This window comes from Myodes glareolus, chromosome 12 (assembly GCF_982192425.1).
Source record: "Myodes glareolus chromosome 12, mMyoGla1.1, whole genome shotgun sequence".
NCBI lineage: Eukaryota > Metazoa > Chordata > Mammalia > Rodentia > Cricetidae > Myodes > Myodes glareolus.
In genome coordinates, this window is record NC_142037.1 from 65,868,995 (window position 1) to 65,883,539 (window position 14,545).

The window sequence follows — 14,545 nt, forward strand, 5'->3', positions numbered from 1 at the left end:
TGGACCACCCCACCCAGTGTGAGTGGGAGGAGGTTAAAGAGGGGTGGGTATTTCTCAGTGTCCTGGGACTCTCAAGTATACCAGGCTGGCTGGCCAGGGACACACAAGTACACATATAGAAGTATATTTGTAGTCAAATGTCTTAAAGTTTGAAAACATTTATTTTCTGTTACAGTGGTAAGATTCAAATGTTTTGTCTCAAACAACAAAGACGAGACAATACATAGGATATCATGCTGAGTGTATATGCATGTCATCCACCATACTGTAGGTGCTAGAGGGCACATGCCATTCTATTTTTGCTTCCGTGTTTGGGTCATGACACAGACTGTTTCTGTGAGCTGGGATCAGAGTGTTTAAAGGCGTTGTTAAATGCTGACATATGTTTAGCTATCAGAGTCAGATGTTTTTATATAAGTTTAGTTTTTCTGGTCTTAACAGGTATGAACAATGAGTCAATCAATCATTTTTTACTGAGACAGATAAAAGACTACACTGCTATTGTGTTTTGTTCATGCTACATATTAAAAAAGGTATAAAGCAGCTGAAATAGTTTTATTCAAGTGGTATAGAAAAAAGTATAGAAAAATTAGTGCTCTCAAACAAAAGAAGATTATGTGCCGGGCGGTGGTGGTGCACACCTTAAATTCTAGCACTCAGGAGGCAGAGGCAGGCAGACCTTTGTGAGTTCGAGGTCAGCCTGGCCTAGAAGAGCTACTTCCAGGACGGGCTCCAAAGCTACAGAGAAACCCTATCTTGAAAAAACAAACAAACAAACAAACAAAAACAACAGAAAAAGAAGATTAAGTATCTTAATTCAGCTTTGGAAGGAAAAAGGACTGAAGACCACCTACATAAATTTATATTTGGTTTAAATTATTTGGAAACACATAAAAGGTTTAAACGAAATATTTGTATCAATAGTTTGTATCACTAATTTCATTTAATATAATATAAATATCTGTATCAACTAATATCTTATGTTTAAAGTATATAATGCTTTATTCATTAGTATATATTTGTATTAGTCATTATTTTATAATCTCAATTTATATATTTAGAATTTGTCTATTAAGTTTGAGTTATCAATATCATCTTTAAAATGGGAATTTAGTTAAGAGCAGGATGCATGAATCTTTTAATAGAAAAAAACTAAACAATGCATTCAACCCTCTTTACTATGGACCCCCCCTCCAACAGACAACTTGAGCTGTCTTCTTCACAGTCGCCATAGCACACACCTAGTCCTCATCACCTAAGCAATTCCTCCGCGTCCTCCATTATACTAAGACAGAGAGAAGAGCAGGTGAGTCCTATAGACTTGCCATTCTCAAACCTTATCAGACACAGCAGTCCATGTGTGGACATTCACACACAATTACCTTCATGTTAGGAACATGGACCACATCTCCATACTGGTCTTTTGTTTGAACAGTTATGGTGGTGGGCCAGCCACAACGAACATCATCCTTATTCAGGATCAAGGATGTCTTCTGAGGATCAGCATAGGAATCTGGCTGAAGCCATCTAAAAGTTAAAAACAAGAGAACATGAAATTAAGCCAAACAAACTAAACCTGTATTTAACAAAATGCTAAGCCAGTGTTATGATTTCTGATTCAGTGACAGTTACAAGTGTCTTCCTGGGAAGCAATTAATATAAGTCCACTAGACATCATAAGAAATGCATGATACTACGAAATAATTTTAAAGTTAGAAAATACTGAAATTTTTATTAAAGATATTAAAAAAAACTAAGCTACAGTTAATCTGAAGTAGTGAGGGTGATCAGTTTTCTAATATCAAGTGGAAAAGAACAGTTTCCTCATGAAAGCAAGGGCAGAAATACTCTTCACCTTGCTTGGGAGCGGCCAGGCATCCTGCCACCCCTGTCCTCCATAGCTTCTCAACAGCTTCTTTAATATCTCCCCTCACTTACAAAACTTGTCCATTTCTGAGTGTTGGAATCACTATTAAATTTAATCTCTATTAATTTAATTTAAAAATTAAAATGAGAAAGAGGTTAAATTTTTATTTTATTTTTTTATTAATAAGCTAGCACCAGCTAGCATATTTTTCTTTTCATCCAAAAACAGCAAACAGAAAAAAACCAATAAATCATTAACATATTTTAAAATATCAACTTTTACTTCTTTACATTCAAAACACATAATGTGACTATTTCTTCCTTTAATTCCTTCTCAGAGATGAATACGTAAATGAAATCAACTGTCATATTAAAAGTACCTTGCAAGCCTTCCACCACTTGATCCTGGGACACAAGCAATGAAATCATCCAGAAAGGACTGCTCGTTGCTTTGGATTTGAAGCGGTAAGTTTCCTTCAAGAGCCTCTAAGATCGTTGGTGAATGAGAAAGAGCCAAACCCTTTCCAAGAATACCTGAGTGAGTTTTGCACACCTATTGGGAATAAAAGAATATATATCTTACTTAGTTATTATTTATTTATAAAAAGGTTTCATTAGGTAGTCCAGGGTGGCCTTGAATGTAGGATTCTCTTGTCTCAACCTTCTGACTGCAGGGCTTACAGATCTATGACACTACACACAACAAATATATTAAATTATAAACATTTCCATGAACTTTTCAACAAGCACACCTTTTTTGGTATGCCTTTTTGGAGAAAATAATTTCCTCCCATGCCTCAGTCTTACTGTCTTTGGTTTATAAGTACAAATTGTAGGGAAATGTTGTTCTCAGGAACAGCACCAGCTGCCTGTCTTCCTCAAGATTCATCCCTGCAAACTCCCCATGCTGGATACCATGGCACAACTCCTACATGACATGCACATCGGGCAGGGCCAGACCTCCTACAGGCAGGGCTGCGAATCTCCCTAATTTTCAGTTCCCATTGCCAATCATAGGTAAGCTGTGTTTACTGTCTTGGAGAGGTGACCTTAGGACCAAGGTCTTTAAAGTTGTGTTGCACATCTAACTCTGGAACATAAGCCTTATGATAGTTAAGGAAAATAGGAAGAAAAAAGTGAAATTTTAGTTTTCACCTATCTGATAACTAAAACCCTTTCTTTTGAAGATCTGCCAGAAATGCTGAGACTACAGAAAAATAACAAATTAAAAAAAATTAATAGAAATATGGTACACTTTCCATGGATATTTATTCATTTAAAAGTAACTTTTCATTCCACCAACCATGCAACTTCTAAACAGTTTTGTTTATTATTTTTTGAGTCAAATGGACTTTAGCGAAAACCCTGGTTATACATAAGTTATATACTCTTAAATAAACAAATTACCATATCAGCTAATGTTCAAACCATACACCTCTTAAGTGATAGCTATTAAATTTAAGTTAAATAATATGTATAAAATACCTATCACAGTGTTTGAGAAATAGAACATTGTTTATATATGTTATATCACACCAACTACCTAACAAGTCTATTCTTTCTTTAAATAGTATCGAGTCTAAGTGTTATTTTATATAGCACCATATTCGAGGAAATAATAATGCTTGAATTACTTAAAAGCCCACCCCTTATTTTTTTTGATTTTTTGAGAAAGAGTTTCTCTGTAGCTTTGGATCCTGTCCCAGAATTCACTCTGTAAACCAGATGGTCTCAAACTCACAGAGATCTGCCTGTCTCTGCCTCCCAAAGTGCTGGGATTAAGGTTTGTGCCACTACCTCTAGGTAGTTGAAAACTACCTTGAAAACTGTTTTAGATGTGAATGAGACATGACATATACCATTTATTAAATGTTTGTTAAATTATTATTTTTGTTCCCTAAAGTACAAAGATTTAATATTAAACATGTATCTATATATATGCATACACACATTTGGTAGCTTTTTAAAATCTCAAAAGTCTTTTAAATTACAGAGAAAATCATGGCTCCCTATGACTATAGCAAAGTGGTCAAAGTAATGGATTTTGTCAGCAAGCTATCAGAGGTAAAATTCCATTCCAGTTGTGTGGTTCTAGGCAAGTTATCTAAGTGCTTTACTTTAGTTTTCTGCAATGTAGACAAAAATATCTGGTTTATAGGGTTGTGTGACGACTAAATGAACTAAAATAAATTGGAAAATTTATAAATATTGCTTGATAAATTAACACAAATCAGTGTTTAATTTCCTTTGATCAATTAATCTCAGGAAATAAATGTAAAATAATAACTTAGAATCAGTGGAATTAGACAAAAGCTTTTATTTCTCAACTAACCAGATTCAGAACATTAGATTCTGTAAGATGAAGAAAAGAATCAATACTAACTCCAAGGTGTAACTGCAAAAATACTAAAGAAATAATATTAAAGGGACTATAAACTACAAGTGTGCAAATTATTATGTAAATAAGCACACTGCTAACTACATATACCTAGTACAGGATATAGGCCCCATCTAAATCAATGCTACCTTTATGCGAACCCAATATTCTCTGATATATGGTAAAAATGGGAAAAATTAGGCCTAGTAAAATGAATCTTTTATTTTAAAAACACAACCATTCTATTTTGGGCTATTAAGTGATCCTTATGAGTTACTGCTGATAAAACAGCATATTTTTAAAGAGTATTTTTCCTCAATAAAATTAATATTTGTGGGAAAAGTGTGAACAATTTTACAAATTCATGAAATTTTATGGCCTGGATACAATGGAATCAGACTATGCTTTACCCTCATGCTGTTTCGCTACACAGCATTAACCCGTCACTGATGGTCTCAGTGTACAGTCTACATGAATACTCAATTACAGTACCCAATAATCAATACCTAGCCTAGAATAAGCAGGCATTATAATTTGAAAATACTGCTTACTAGGGTCATTCTATCCTATCAGTGACTGCTAGCTATTTAAATTAAGAGTACTTAAGCTAAAAGAATATAATGATCTTAGTAATATAAAATTACAAATTAATAAAGAGGTCCAATACTTCAACTAAAATATATATTTATCTCCATTATATTGTCAAATGTTCTACTTAATGTTTATACAAATAAATACATTAGTAAATAATAAGGGCAACAAACTGATGCTTCCTAACTGTGAGAGCCAAATGGTTCTATGATTTTATGAAACTGACGTCCTTTGACAAATGCCTTTTTTCATTTGTTGGTAGAAAGACTTTCCAAATATAAATAAAATGTCCACAGCTCTGAAGAGCATCTCTGAACCCTAGCCCTTCTTTCTCCCCAAGCACATGGCACTAAGTGTTCATATGGGCCCTTTCATCATGAGGAAACTTACAAGTTTCAGGAATACCAATAAACAGAATGGAGTGCTTAATCACTGAGTCTTATGTTAAAGAAAACAATCATCTTGTTGAAATGCTATTTTTAAACTAATGAACAAAAGTTAAAATGTTTAGGACAATACCTGCAATGCAGCCTCTTCAAGAATTTCAAGATCTTCCTCCAACTCATTACCTATTATGCAAATTAAAAAGTTTTACTACAATATACTAACCATTCCAATCCTTTGTATTCACATTTGTTTTTGTAATCTTGCTATTATCAATTGAAAAAATTTACAGTTCTACATACAGTAGTATAGACCTTAAAATGTACAGCAATTTTGGTATGAATATAAACTAAAATAGTTAAGCTAGTAATTAAGTATCATTCTCCAAACAATGTAAAGAATTAGGCATGTTTAAGCCAAGGTGCAGATGTGGAAAGTGGCCTAATATGACTATGAATGTAGTCTAAAACAAAATCATAGCTACAACACTATGAAAATATTTTCGTATATATATATATAGTGTGTGTGTGTGTGTGTGTGTGTGTGTGTGTGTGTGTAAGTCAATGGCATGGTTCTTGAGTGTGAATTTTGTAGATGATGTCATATTTCAATGTAAAAAGGTTGTGTAAGTCTGAGACAGTGACTATATGAATGTATTTATGTGTTAAGTTTTGTATTTAGTATATTTTTTTTGCAAAAACTTAAGCTAACTTTTCTCACTGATTAACAATATAGCTACATTTCAGGCAACAATGATGACTCATAACATGCTAAGGTACTACTTACCTGTGTCCTTCAGCATTTTCTCTTTGATAGTGTAATACAGAACATTTTAATTATTGGGTTTTCTCTGACAGCTATAAAACAGTAATATGGCTCAGGGGAAACAGTCCAACTGACTAGAAGAAAGTGTAGAATAAATATATTCCAATCATCACAGTTTCCCTAAAGATATCCACTGTCAACAGTTCTTACATATTATTCTAGAAATTTTACATGAAAATCTTAACTGCATGTGTGTATGCCAATGTACATAAAGGTTAAGATGCATAAACTCATACATAGATATGATGCTGCCATCAAGAATGTGACCTTTTGTGATAGCCTATTTTTTTTTCATTTACTATAATATGGAAAACTTTCTCAGGTCATATAGTTACACTTTATCAACTGCACAAATTCCAATTAGCTATCTAACAAGGCTCCAAAACACAGATTTGGTTCCAGCTAGGCTTGGTAACAAAGGCACTACTATCTTCATCCTTAACTCAATATATATATTTTGATTGTTTCTGTAAGTATGCAACAAAAAATAGCCACATCAAGACAGGCGGTGGTGGTGCATGCCTTTAAGCCTTTAATCCCAGCACTTGGGAGGCAGAGGCAGGTGGATCTCTGTGAGTTTGAGGCCACTCTGGTCTACATAGTGAGTTCCAGGACAGTCAAGGCTGTTAAACAGAGAAATTCTGTCTTGAAAAACCAAGAGAAAAACAAACAAACAAACAAAATCCCAGTCACATCCAACAGTAAAATGTTAACAGCTATTGACAAAGTTCTTCCAATGATGGTGCTAATAATTCTCTTCATATATAAAAATATTAGTAAATTAAGAGAACAGCACAAAGGGCCTAATAATTAAAGCAGAACTGAAGAAACTGAGATTGAAAAGGAGCAAGAAAGAAACATAAACAGGAATGAGAAAGACAAAGATTTTAAAGAAGTAAAAGATGGAATGAGAATTTGCATGGACTTTCCAAGTGAAAAATAAATATGTGTATATATACATGTGTATATATATACATGGAGTGTATACATGAATATATATATTATATTATATGGAAGATATACACATATATATATATTAATCTGAGTAAAAAGGCTTTAGGATACCCTTAAGTCCATTTAAACAACATCAGTGTACCAAACAGTTATTACTCATATGTACATGTAGTCACAGAATTTGTGCTGAAAGTTTATCTTCAAATGTTCTGTGATAAATATATCTTGCTTTTAAAATTTCTTCTGAATCCTTAGCAACGCCTGTTACTTAACCAGACTTACCAATAGGAAGTGCTAGATCCTTCTTCATCAAAGCTGCTGCACAGACCCCACCGAGATTGGCTAATTCTTTTTCCAGCTGAATAACTCCCTGTAGATTTAAATTCACTACTTAAGAAATGTTTGAACATGCATTCTAAAAACACTGTAAACCCAAGTCAAGTTCTGCAGATGAAACTGGAAAGAAAGATGCTTAGCTGGCAGTGAGAGAGAAAAAGATTGAATATTACACGCTGTTTGAGTTTATACCTTCACTGCTGAAATCATTCCCATCCATTTTTAAAAAGATTATGACCTTGACTTTTTTTTTAAGTGTTTGATTTAAAACATGTAAAAAAATCTAGAATAAGTTAAGCCACTTTGTGAAGCTATTATTTCTGTTATTACGAAAGGTAAATATCTAGCATGGGGCACAGAGTTATTCTTCAAAGTCCACTTCACTCACAACAGGCCATGCTGCGCAAACTCAGCCTGCCCATGTATGACGAGCAACAAAACGTTAACAGATAATTAAACTACACAACATTTTAGACAGAAACCTCTAGCTTGCAAGGCAACTTAAATCAGAGGAACCGTGAAAAAAGCCAATTGTTATTAACAGACTGGGAAGATACTTCTTACCTCATCAGGCCCAGGGCTAAATTCATATCCAATTGCAAAACACTTGAAACCATAGAAGGAGGCTTTATCATCTTTCACATAATCTGAAGCAGTTTCCAGTGAAAAAAGGGCTTCATTTCCTTTAAAAAAGCAAAAAGTGTGTGTGTCTGTGTGAGCAAGCACCAGTCTCTGTTAGTAAGGTTAAAATCTAAAAGAACTTGATAAAATTTATTATTTTATTACATAAATATAAATAATTCTTCAAATCAGTTATTAAAAAAGAAAGAAGATTCTTTGATGGTGAATTTTTATTTACTTACACAAAGCATATTAAAAGTGATACTATCAACAATAGAACCATCCCTAATGAATGGCTGCTAATTTCCATTATAATCAAATCCATTTCCTTAATCCTACCCTTAAGTTATATAAGCATTTTTTTTTCAATGATCTATTAGTTACTGAGTACCTAGGCTAATATACTCTGTTTTGAGTTAAGTAATCTTCTACCTTGGTAAGTGACATTTTCCGATCTCTTAGCAAATTAACCCAACAAAAGTGAGTTGGAGTCAAAGGTAAAACTCTAAACTCATTAAGACCAGATTATTGGAAAAATGACAAAACTTCCTTGTATGGTTTTAAGTGTTTGAAAAACTAGTTATTGTTAAAATTAGAATACCACAGATACTAAAGAGTTTAAAAACTCCACTTTCTTTAAAAGGAAGACATAAATATCAGAAATAAGTGCATGCACATGTACACAGACACACATAAATCTTCAAAGAAAGGGCATGAATCCTATTTTAAAAGATAGCATTTCCTGGGAAAATAGAAAATCAAATCCACTTTTTTTTAAAAATTTGTTCCCAACTATACAGAAGACTCAGTATTAACTTTTCTCCCCTCAAAATCTTCAAATAACCACTCTTCATGAATTTAGAGCACACTCAACATACCTTATTTTACTCAATTGAAACCAAGACCCAGAAGTCTTTAATAATTTTCTCTGCAGTTAAACATTTTCAATAATGCATCTTTAGTATACATACCTATATTATATTAACCCATAAAACATAGAAGATATAATTCACCTGGCAACACTAAAACCATAGTAGGCCATCCAGAAGATCCTGAATATTTCTTTAATTCTATCCATGAATTAAGATTTTCATGAACAGTTGTCAATTTTGGTCCATATCCTGCGTTCTGAATAGTTCTGACAGGAATAAGCAGGCGGAGAACGTCTTCTGACTGTGCAGTACCACACTGAGGGTCAAACTCGATTGTCATCCACCTAACACACTCTGGGAATGTCACCTGGCAGTAGACAAGAAGATATGAATATATATGCACACAGCTATATCTGCTGTTGTATGTATAATGACGTGTATGTACGCCTGTAGTAAATGAAATGGGAAAATGACACACTACAAAAAACAGAGAAATGAAGTGAAGAAAACAAGACAGATTGTCTGATAATTTAGTTTTGGAGTATGGGATTATTTACACATTATAAAAACAAAATCCAATATAAAACAAATTCATACAACAATTCTATATTTCACAACAAGAACCAGAGCCTTTTTCTCCTTTAACTGGCTGATTCCAGAGCTTAAGCAGGAAATGTTAAGTCTAAATATCTGCTTGTTCCAGGGAACAAAGATGCAAGGAAAACCAGCAGGGAGAATCTAAAGTCTTAGTATGATAAAGTGAAAACTCATATCCAGCTGAGATATGGGGCTAGTTTCCTCAATAAGCAAAAGTTGCGGAAACCAAAAGACAGAGATGGAAGGGGATGAATATATTTACAGGTATTTAAAATGTCTCGTAAAACAAAAAAAGTTGGGGGGGGGACTAGAGAAACAAACAATCCCAAATATATTCATTTATGTGAATTCAAATTCAAACAAACACATAAAATATGCATATTTTATAATATTAAGGAATTGCTCATTTTCAGTGTTATATCACTAAAGTTATTTCAGAGGGTTCTTACATTAGAGAAATACAGAAGAAAATAACATGAATTGTTTTACGATAATATAAAAGGAAAGGAATGAAGTAGAAAACAAATGAAACGGTTTGATTAAAGGCTTAGAGTATCTCCTATTTCTACACCAAATTGAATGCTTTGCAAGAAAAAACATGATTTGCTCTCATTTATTTACTAAAAGGGCTTGAATATAATAACTTTAAATTTTAAAATATTTCACTTTTATTTTTTATATAGTATTCTGAGTAGACTATTTTCAACTTTCAGAGTTTATATTGTAATACCAATAATGCAAGTTTTACAAAGTATAATTTAAAGGATAGGGAGATAGTTCTGTCTGTAAAGAGTTTGAGGATTAGAGTGTGGTCTCCAGGATCTATGTCAAACAACATAAACACATGCTGAGCATGGTGGTACAAGCTTTAATTGCAGGGTTGGGAAGGTGAAGGAAAGATCATTGGGGCTTGCTGGACAGCCAGGCTAGTGCACTTAGCAAGTTGTATTTCTGTGAGAGATCTTGTTTCAAAAACAATGTGGTAGTGCTTAAGAAATAACTTGGAGGCTGCCTTCTGGTCTCTTTATCCATGAACAAACATGCCCACAGGAACACATATAAAAATACTATTTACAAATTTTAAGATTTATATTCACTATAATTATACTATACAACAGAGTTTAGCATATATACTGCAATGCTGTTATTTTGTAAACAACTTTCAAAAACCTATTAAAGTATAAAATTTTTAAGGTAAAGTTCTGTCTTCCTAGATAGCCCAGAGACCCAAAGATAAAACTACTGATCTTAAAAAAGAAAGTAACAATAAAATGACTCCTAATGACATTCTGCTATACTCATAGATCTGTGCCATGTTCATTCATCATCAGAGAAGCTTCATTTTGCAGAAGATGGGAACAAACACAGAGAACCACAGCCAGACATCATACAGAGAGAGAGACCTTGGAACACATAGCTCTAAATGGGATGTCTTCATCAAATCCCTTCCCTGAGGGCTAAGGAAACTCTATGGAAGAGGAGGTGGAAACAGTCTAAGAGCCAACAGGAATGGAAGACATCAGAACAAGGTCCTCTAAATAAACTGAGCAAAGAGCATATGAGCCCACGGAGACTGAAATAGCAATGGGGCCAACAGAAGTCTACAGCGGACCCTCTGCATATACATGATAGCTTCCAGGTTAGCACTGTTACAAATTAAGTAACTGAGGGAGTCTCTGACTCTTGTGCCTTCTCCTGGGGTTCTTTTCCTTCTGTTGGGTTGCCTGGCCCAACTTCTGATGTTATTCCTATTTTATTTGTCATGTATGGTTGTTATCTCCTAGAAGCCTGTTCTTTCTAATGAGAGAGAGAGAAAGGGAGTGGATCCTGAGGGACGGTAGGTGGGGAAGAACTGGGAGGAGTAGAGGGAGGGGAAGCTGTAAACAGGACATAATGTATGAGAAAAGAATATATCTTAAATAAAAGGAAGAGAAGTTCTGTCTTCAGGCCTTCTTTAGTCTAACAGTTCCTAATTATCTGTGGATTCTTTATATTTAAGTACTATAAAAAAATGACATTTGTGAACATATGCAAAATACTTTCTGATATCATTAGAGAATCTCAAGATCAAGGTTGGGTTTGAATCTTGCTGAGAATGGCGCTTACCTTGTAGTGCGTCACACAGGCAGGTTTGTATGGATGCTCACTCTCAACGACAGCATAGTGATTAGAAGTGGTACAAGCTGAGAGGCCTTGTTCAGGCTGGTTTCCAGTCGTGCTATCAGTGGACTGATTGGGGTTGAACGCAGGGGGTGCATACTTCTGATTCAAAATGGCAACTGAAGGAAGCAACTGCTGGACAAGGCCAAAAACTTCTACAGCAACCTAGTAGACATAAAAAATATATGATTAAATAAATGTGAAATTCATTTTACTAATGAACTATTTATTCTAATTGCTGGTAACCCTTATCAGTAACAATTTCCATATAGAGTTTCTATATTTTAAACAAAAATGTTTTTAATGGGTAAGAATTTTATCTTAGTTATTATATTAAAATAATCCATATCTTAAAACACTTTTTGTAGTCTACAATAAATAGCTTTCCTCAACATTTAAAAATGTCAGAGACTCAATAGTTTACAGCTTTCTTCATGTCTTATCTTATACTGTAAAACACTCCTTTTCTTTTGTTATTTTTATTTAAGGTGGAGAATTGGCATCAAACTCAGAAATTTTAAAATAAGTAGGTAAGTTAATGTCTCTTTATATATCATATTTATAAAATGGATTTTCAAGTGTGAAATCAACATGTCAGTACACTAAGAAGCAATGCTGGGAACAAAGAGGCTTAACTAATAACTTTTATCACGTGAGGTATTTTATCTGTTATTTATAACCCTAGTATCTTAACGCTTACTAATTCTTTAAAGGGAAAATATAAAATCTGTGAAAAGGTATAAATGGTAAGAGATCAAAGTCATAGAATTTAATTACACACCTTGGGAATAGCAGCAGCTACTGGTCCTATGTAGGCTATAATAAGGGGAAGCAGCATGGAAAACAGACTGGAAGAGCTAAGCAGTTCTGGAATGTCATCAGCTAAAAAAAGCATTAAAACTATAGTTAGAAGGTGGTTTTGTTATACTGTACACATGCTAAACTAACCTATACCCTGTTAGTTTAGAAAGTTATGGTTGACATTAACTACATGTTTATAAAGGACTGGTTCAATTTATTGTAAAGGATGTACTACCATATGTTATCTCAATCATACAATAGATACTTCCCACATTTTAGAGGATAAAAGTAAGGCACACAGTAATTGTATATCTTATAAAAAATTTTAATACATATATCTGTAAAATGCTAGAGCAAGGAGTAGAACCTCAGGCAGTGGTTTTAAACACAGCTATATGAGTGATACTAGGCAAATTATTTAATCTGAAAAGCAAGATAACGCCATTTCTTCCCTGAGTGCTGTTAGGGTTAAATGAGTCAACACATATATAAAATACTTAGAACAATGTCTGCACATATAAACATTCCAAGAAGCATTTGTTGTGACTAAGCTATTATGACTTCTATTTTTTCATGAAGAACTTTGCTGATAGCCATTTTTCCATGAACATGAGGCTTAAAAGATGGGCTAAGCCTAGACATTGACATTTATAGGACAACTATCCTCCCATATTTGGGCTTCTAGATCTGCTGCATAAGAATAAATGACATATATTCAGAAAATACTTTAACACAGCCTAGACCTATGGGATTGACCAAATTTTTAGGGGAAAGGATAACACTGAATATTTGGCACTAACAATTCTTTTGACATGACAAAGGAGGCCCAGATAGGTAACAGGAGAAAGGCAGCAATGAGATTATGTGGACATTTTCATTCAAGACAAAGTGCATGTGAGGTTGTACTATGGCAGCCTGAACTAGGTACTAAAGAACAGAGAAAGAGGAAAATACCAACTGGAGTTTCTGGTGAAGGAACAGACCCAGGGCTTAATTTAGAAAAGTGGGTCTGAGGAGATGGGCAGGGTTATCCAGACATTTGGGTGAACGGTGATACTTAACAGTAACTGGATACACAGAAAGAAAAAAAAAATTATACTACTAACCAGGAATAAAGCAAAAAAACAAAACCCAATTTAATCAGATGGGATTTTCTCTTATTATATGAACTAAAAAACTAAAAGCATTGGGTAATTTGTTTAGATCACTGTAAAAATCAAAACAAAACAAAAAACCTTTCTAAGTATGAAGTGTGTGAATGATCCAAAATCAATACTTGTATAGATGGGATTCTACAAGGTGGCTCTCCTTAACTCCCTGTGCACTATAGAGAAAGGAGAAGCACAGTCTTACCGTCCACAGCAAGGGCTCTGTGCAACAGGTCCTTAGCAGCTCGGACAACAGTGCTCACCACAGAGAGTGCTCTGCTACAGTTTCTATCTTCCTCATTGGCTTTACTGACAAGTTGGGATTGTAAATCTCCGTCAAATTCACTCCTGTGACATGAATAAACATGAAAATAATTTGCACTGGTAATTTTAGGAATTACATTCAGATCAGAGCTTCTTAATAAACTTGAAGTAAAAACCAATTACAGTCAAGACATATATGTGTAATTATGTTAATTTATGAAATTATAAAGACTTTGAACAAAAATAAAGCAGAACAGTATAAAGTAAAGACTATTAGATTAAATAGACCTTTGGTGAACTAATATTTACAAAGCCCTGAGTTACATTTAAAGATAAATTCCAAAGGGACCACAAAAGATATGAGAGGAAAGTATCAGGATGAAGGAAACCAGGTTCTGAATTTAGGGAAGAGAATGCAGACAAGTATCATTACAATGGAGGGGAAAGAGTAAAATCTGAAGAAATGGTAGACGTGGGTCAGATCATATGGAATGAAGAGGCCACAGTAACTAATTCACATTTCATCAAAAAAGACGAATCAAGAGACAAGTGAGCAGGGTACAGTGGGTATATTTTTCATTTTTATAGGTAACAGATGGTACTGTTTAGAACAACAGGAAGAGGCTGTGATACTAGCATTTTACAAGTAAAGGGATAGGTGATCAGCAGTCTCAACACAGGAATGATAGAAAAAGTCAGATGCAGAGCATTTGGCTGTCAGGAACTGTCAAACTAGATGCAAAAGAAAG

The 14,545-nt window shown here is 34.0% G+C and overlaps 1 protein-coding gene across 15 annotated transcripts in view; it reads right to left on the reverse strand.

Annotated features, from left to right (window-relative positions):
• The window catches only part of Mycbp2 (MYC binding protein 2), a 226,498-nt gene that overhangs the window by 83,168 nt on the left and 128,785 nt on the right, over window positions 1-14,545 (reverse strand). For all 15 annotated transcript variants that reach the window (XM_087912290.1, XM_087912289.1, XM_087912283.1 and 12 more), the window contains 9 exons: window positions 13,738-13,880; window positions 12,365-12,465; window positions 11,530-11,748; window positions 8,968-9,193; window positions 7,898-8,016; window positions 7,280-7,367; window positions 5,354-5,403; window positions 2,247-2,419; window positions 1,383-1,527 (listed from right to left, as the gene is read on the reverse strand). In XM_087912290.1, coding sequence (XP_087768416.1) covers window positions 1,383-1,527; window positions 2,247-2,419; window positions 5,354-5,403; window positions 7,280-7,367; window positions 7,898-8,016; window positions 8,968-9,193; window positions 11,530-11,748; window positions 12,365-12,465; window positions 13,738-13,880 — 1,264 coding nt within the window. The remainder of the gene's footprint in view (window positions 1-1,382; window positions 1,528-2,246; window positions 2,420-5,353; window positions 5,404-7,279; window positions 7,368-7,897; window positions 8,017-8,967; window positions 9,194-11,529; window positions 11,749-12,364; window positions 12,466-13,737; window positions 13,881-14,545) is intronic.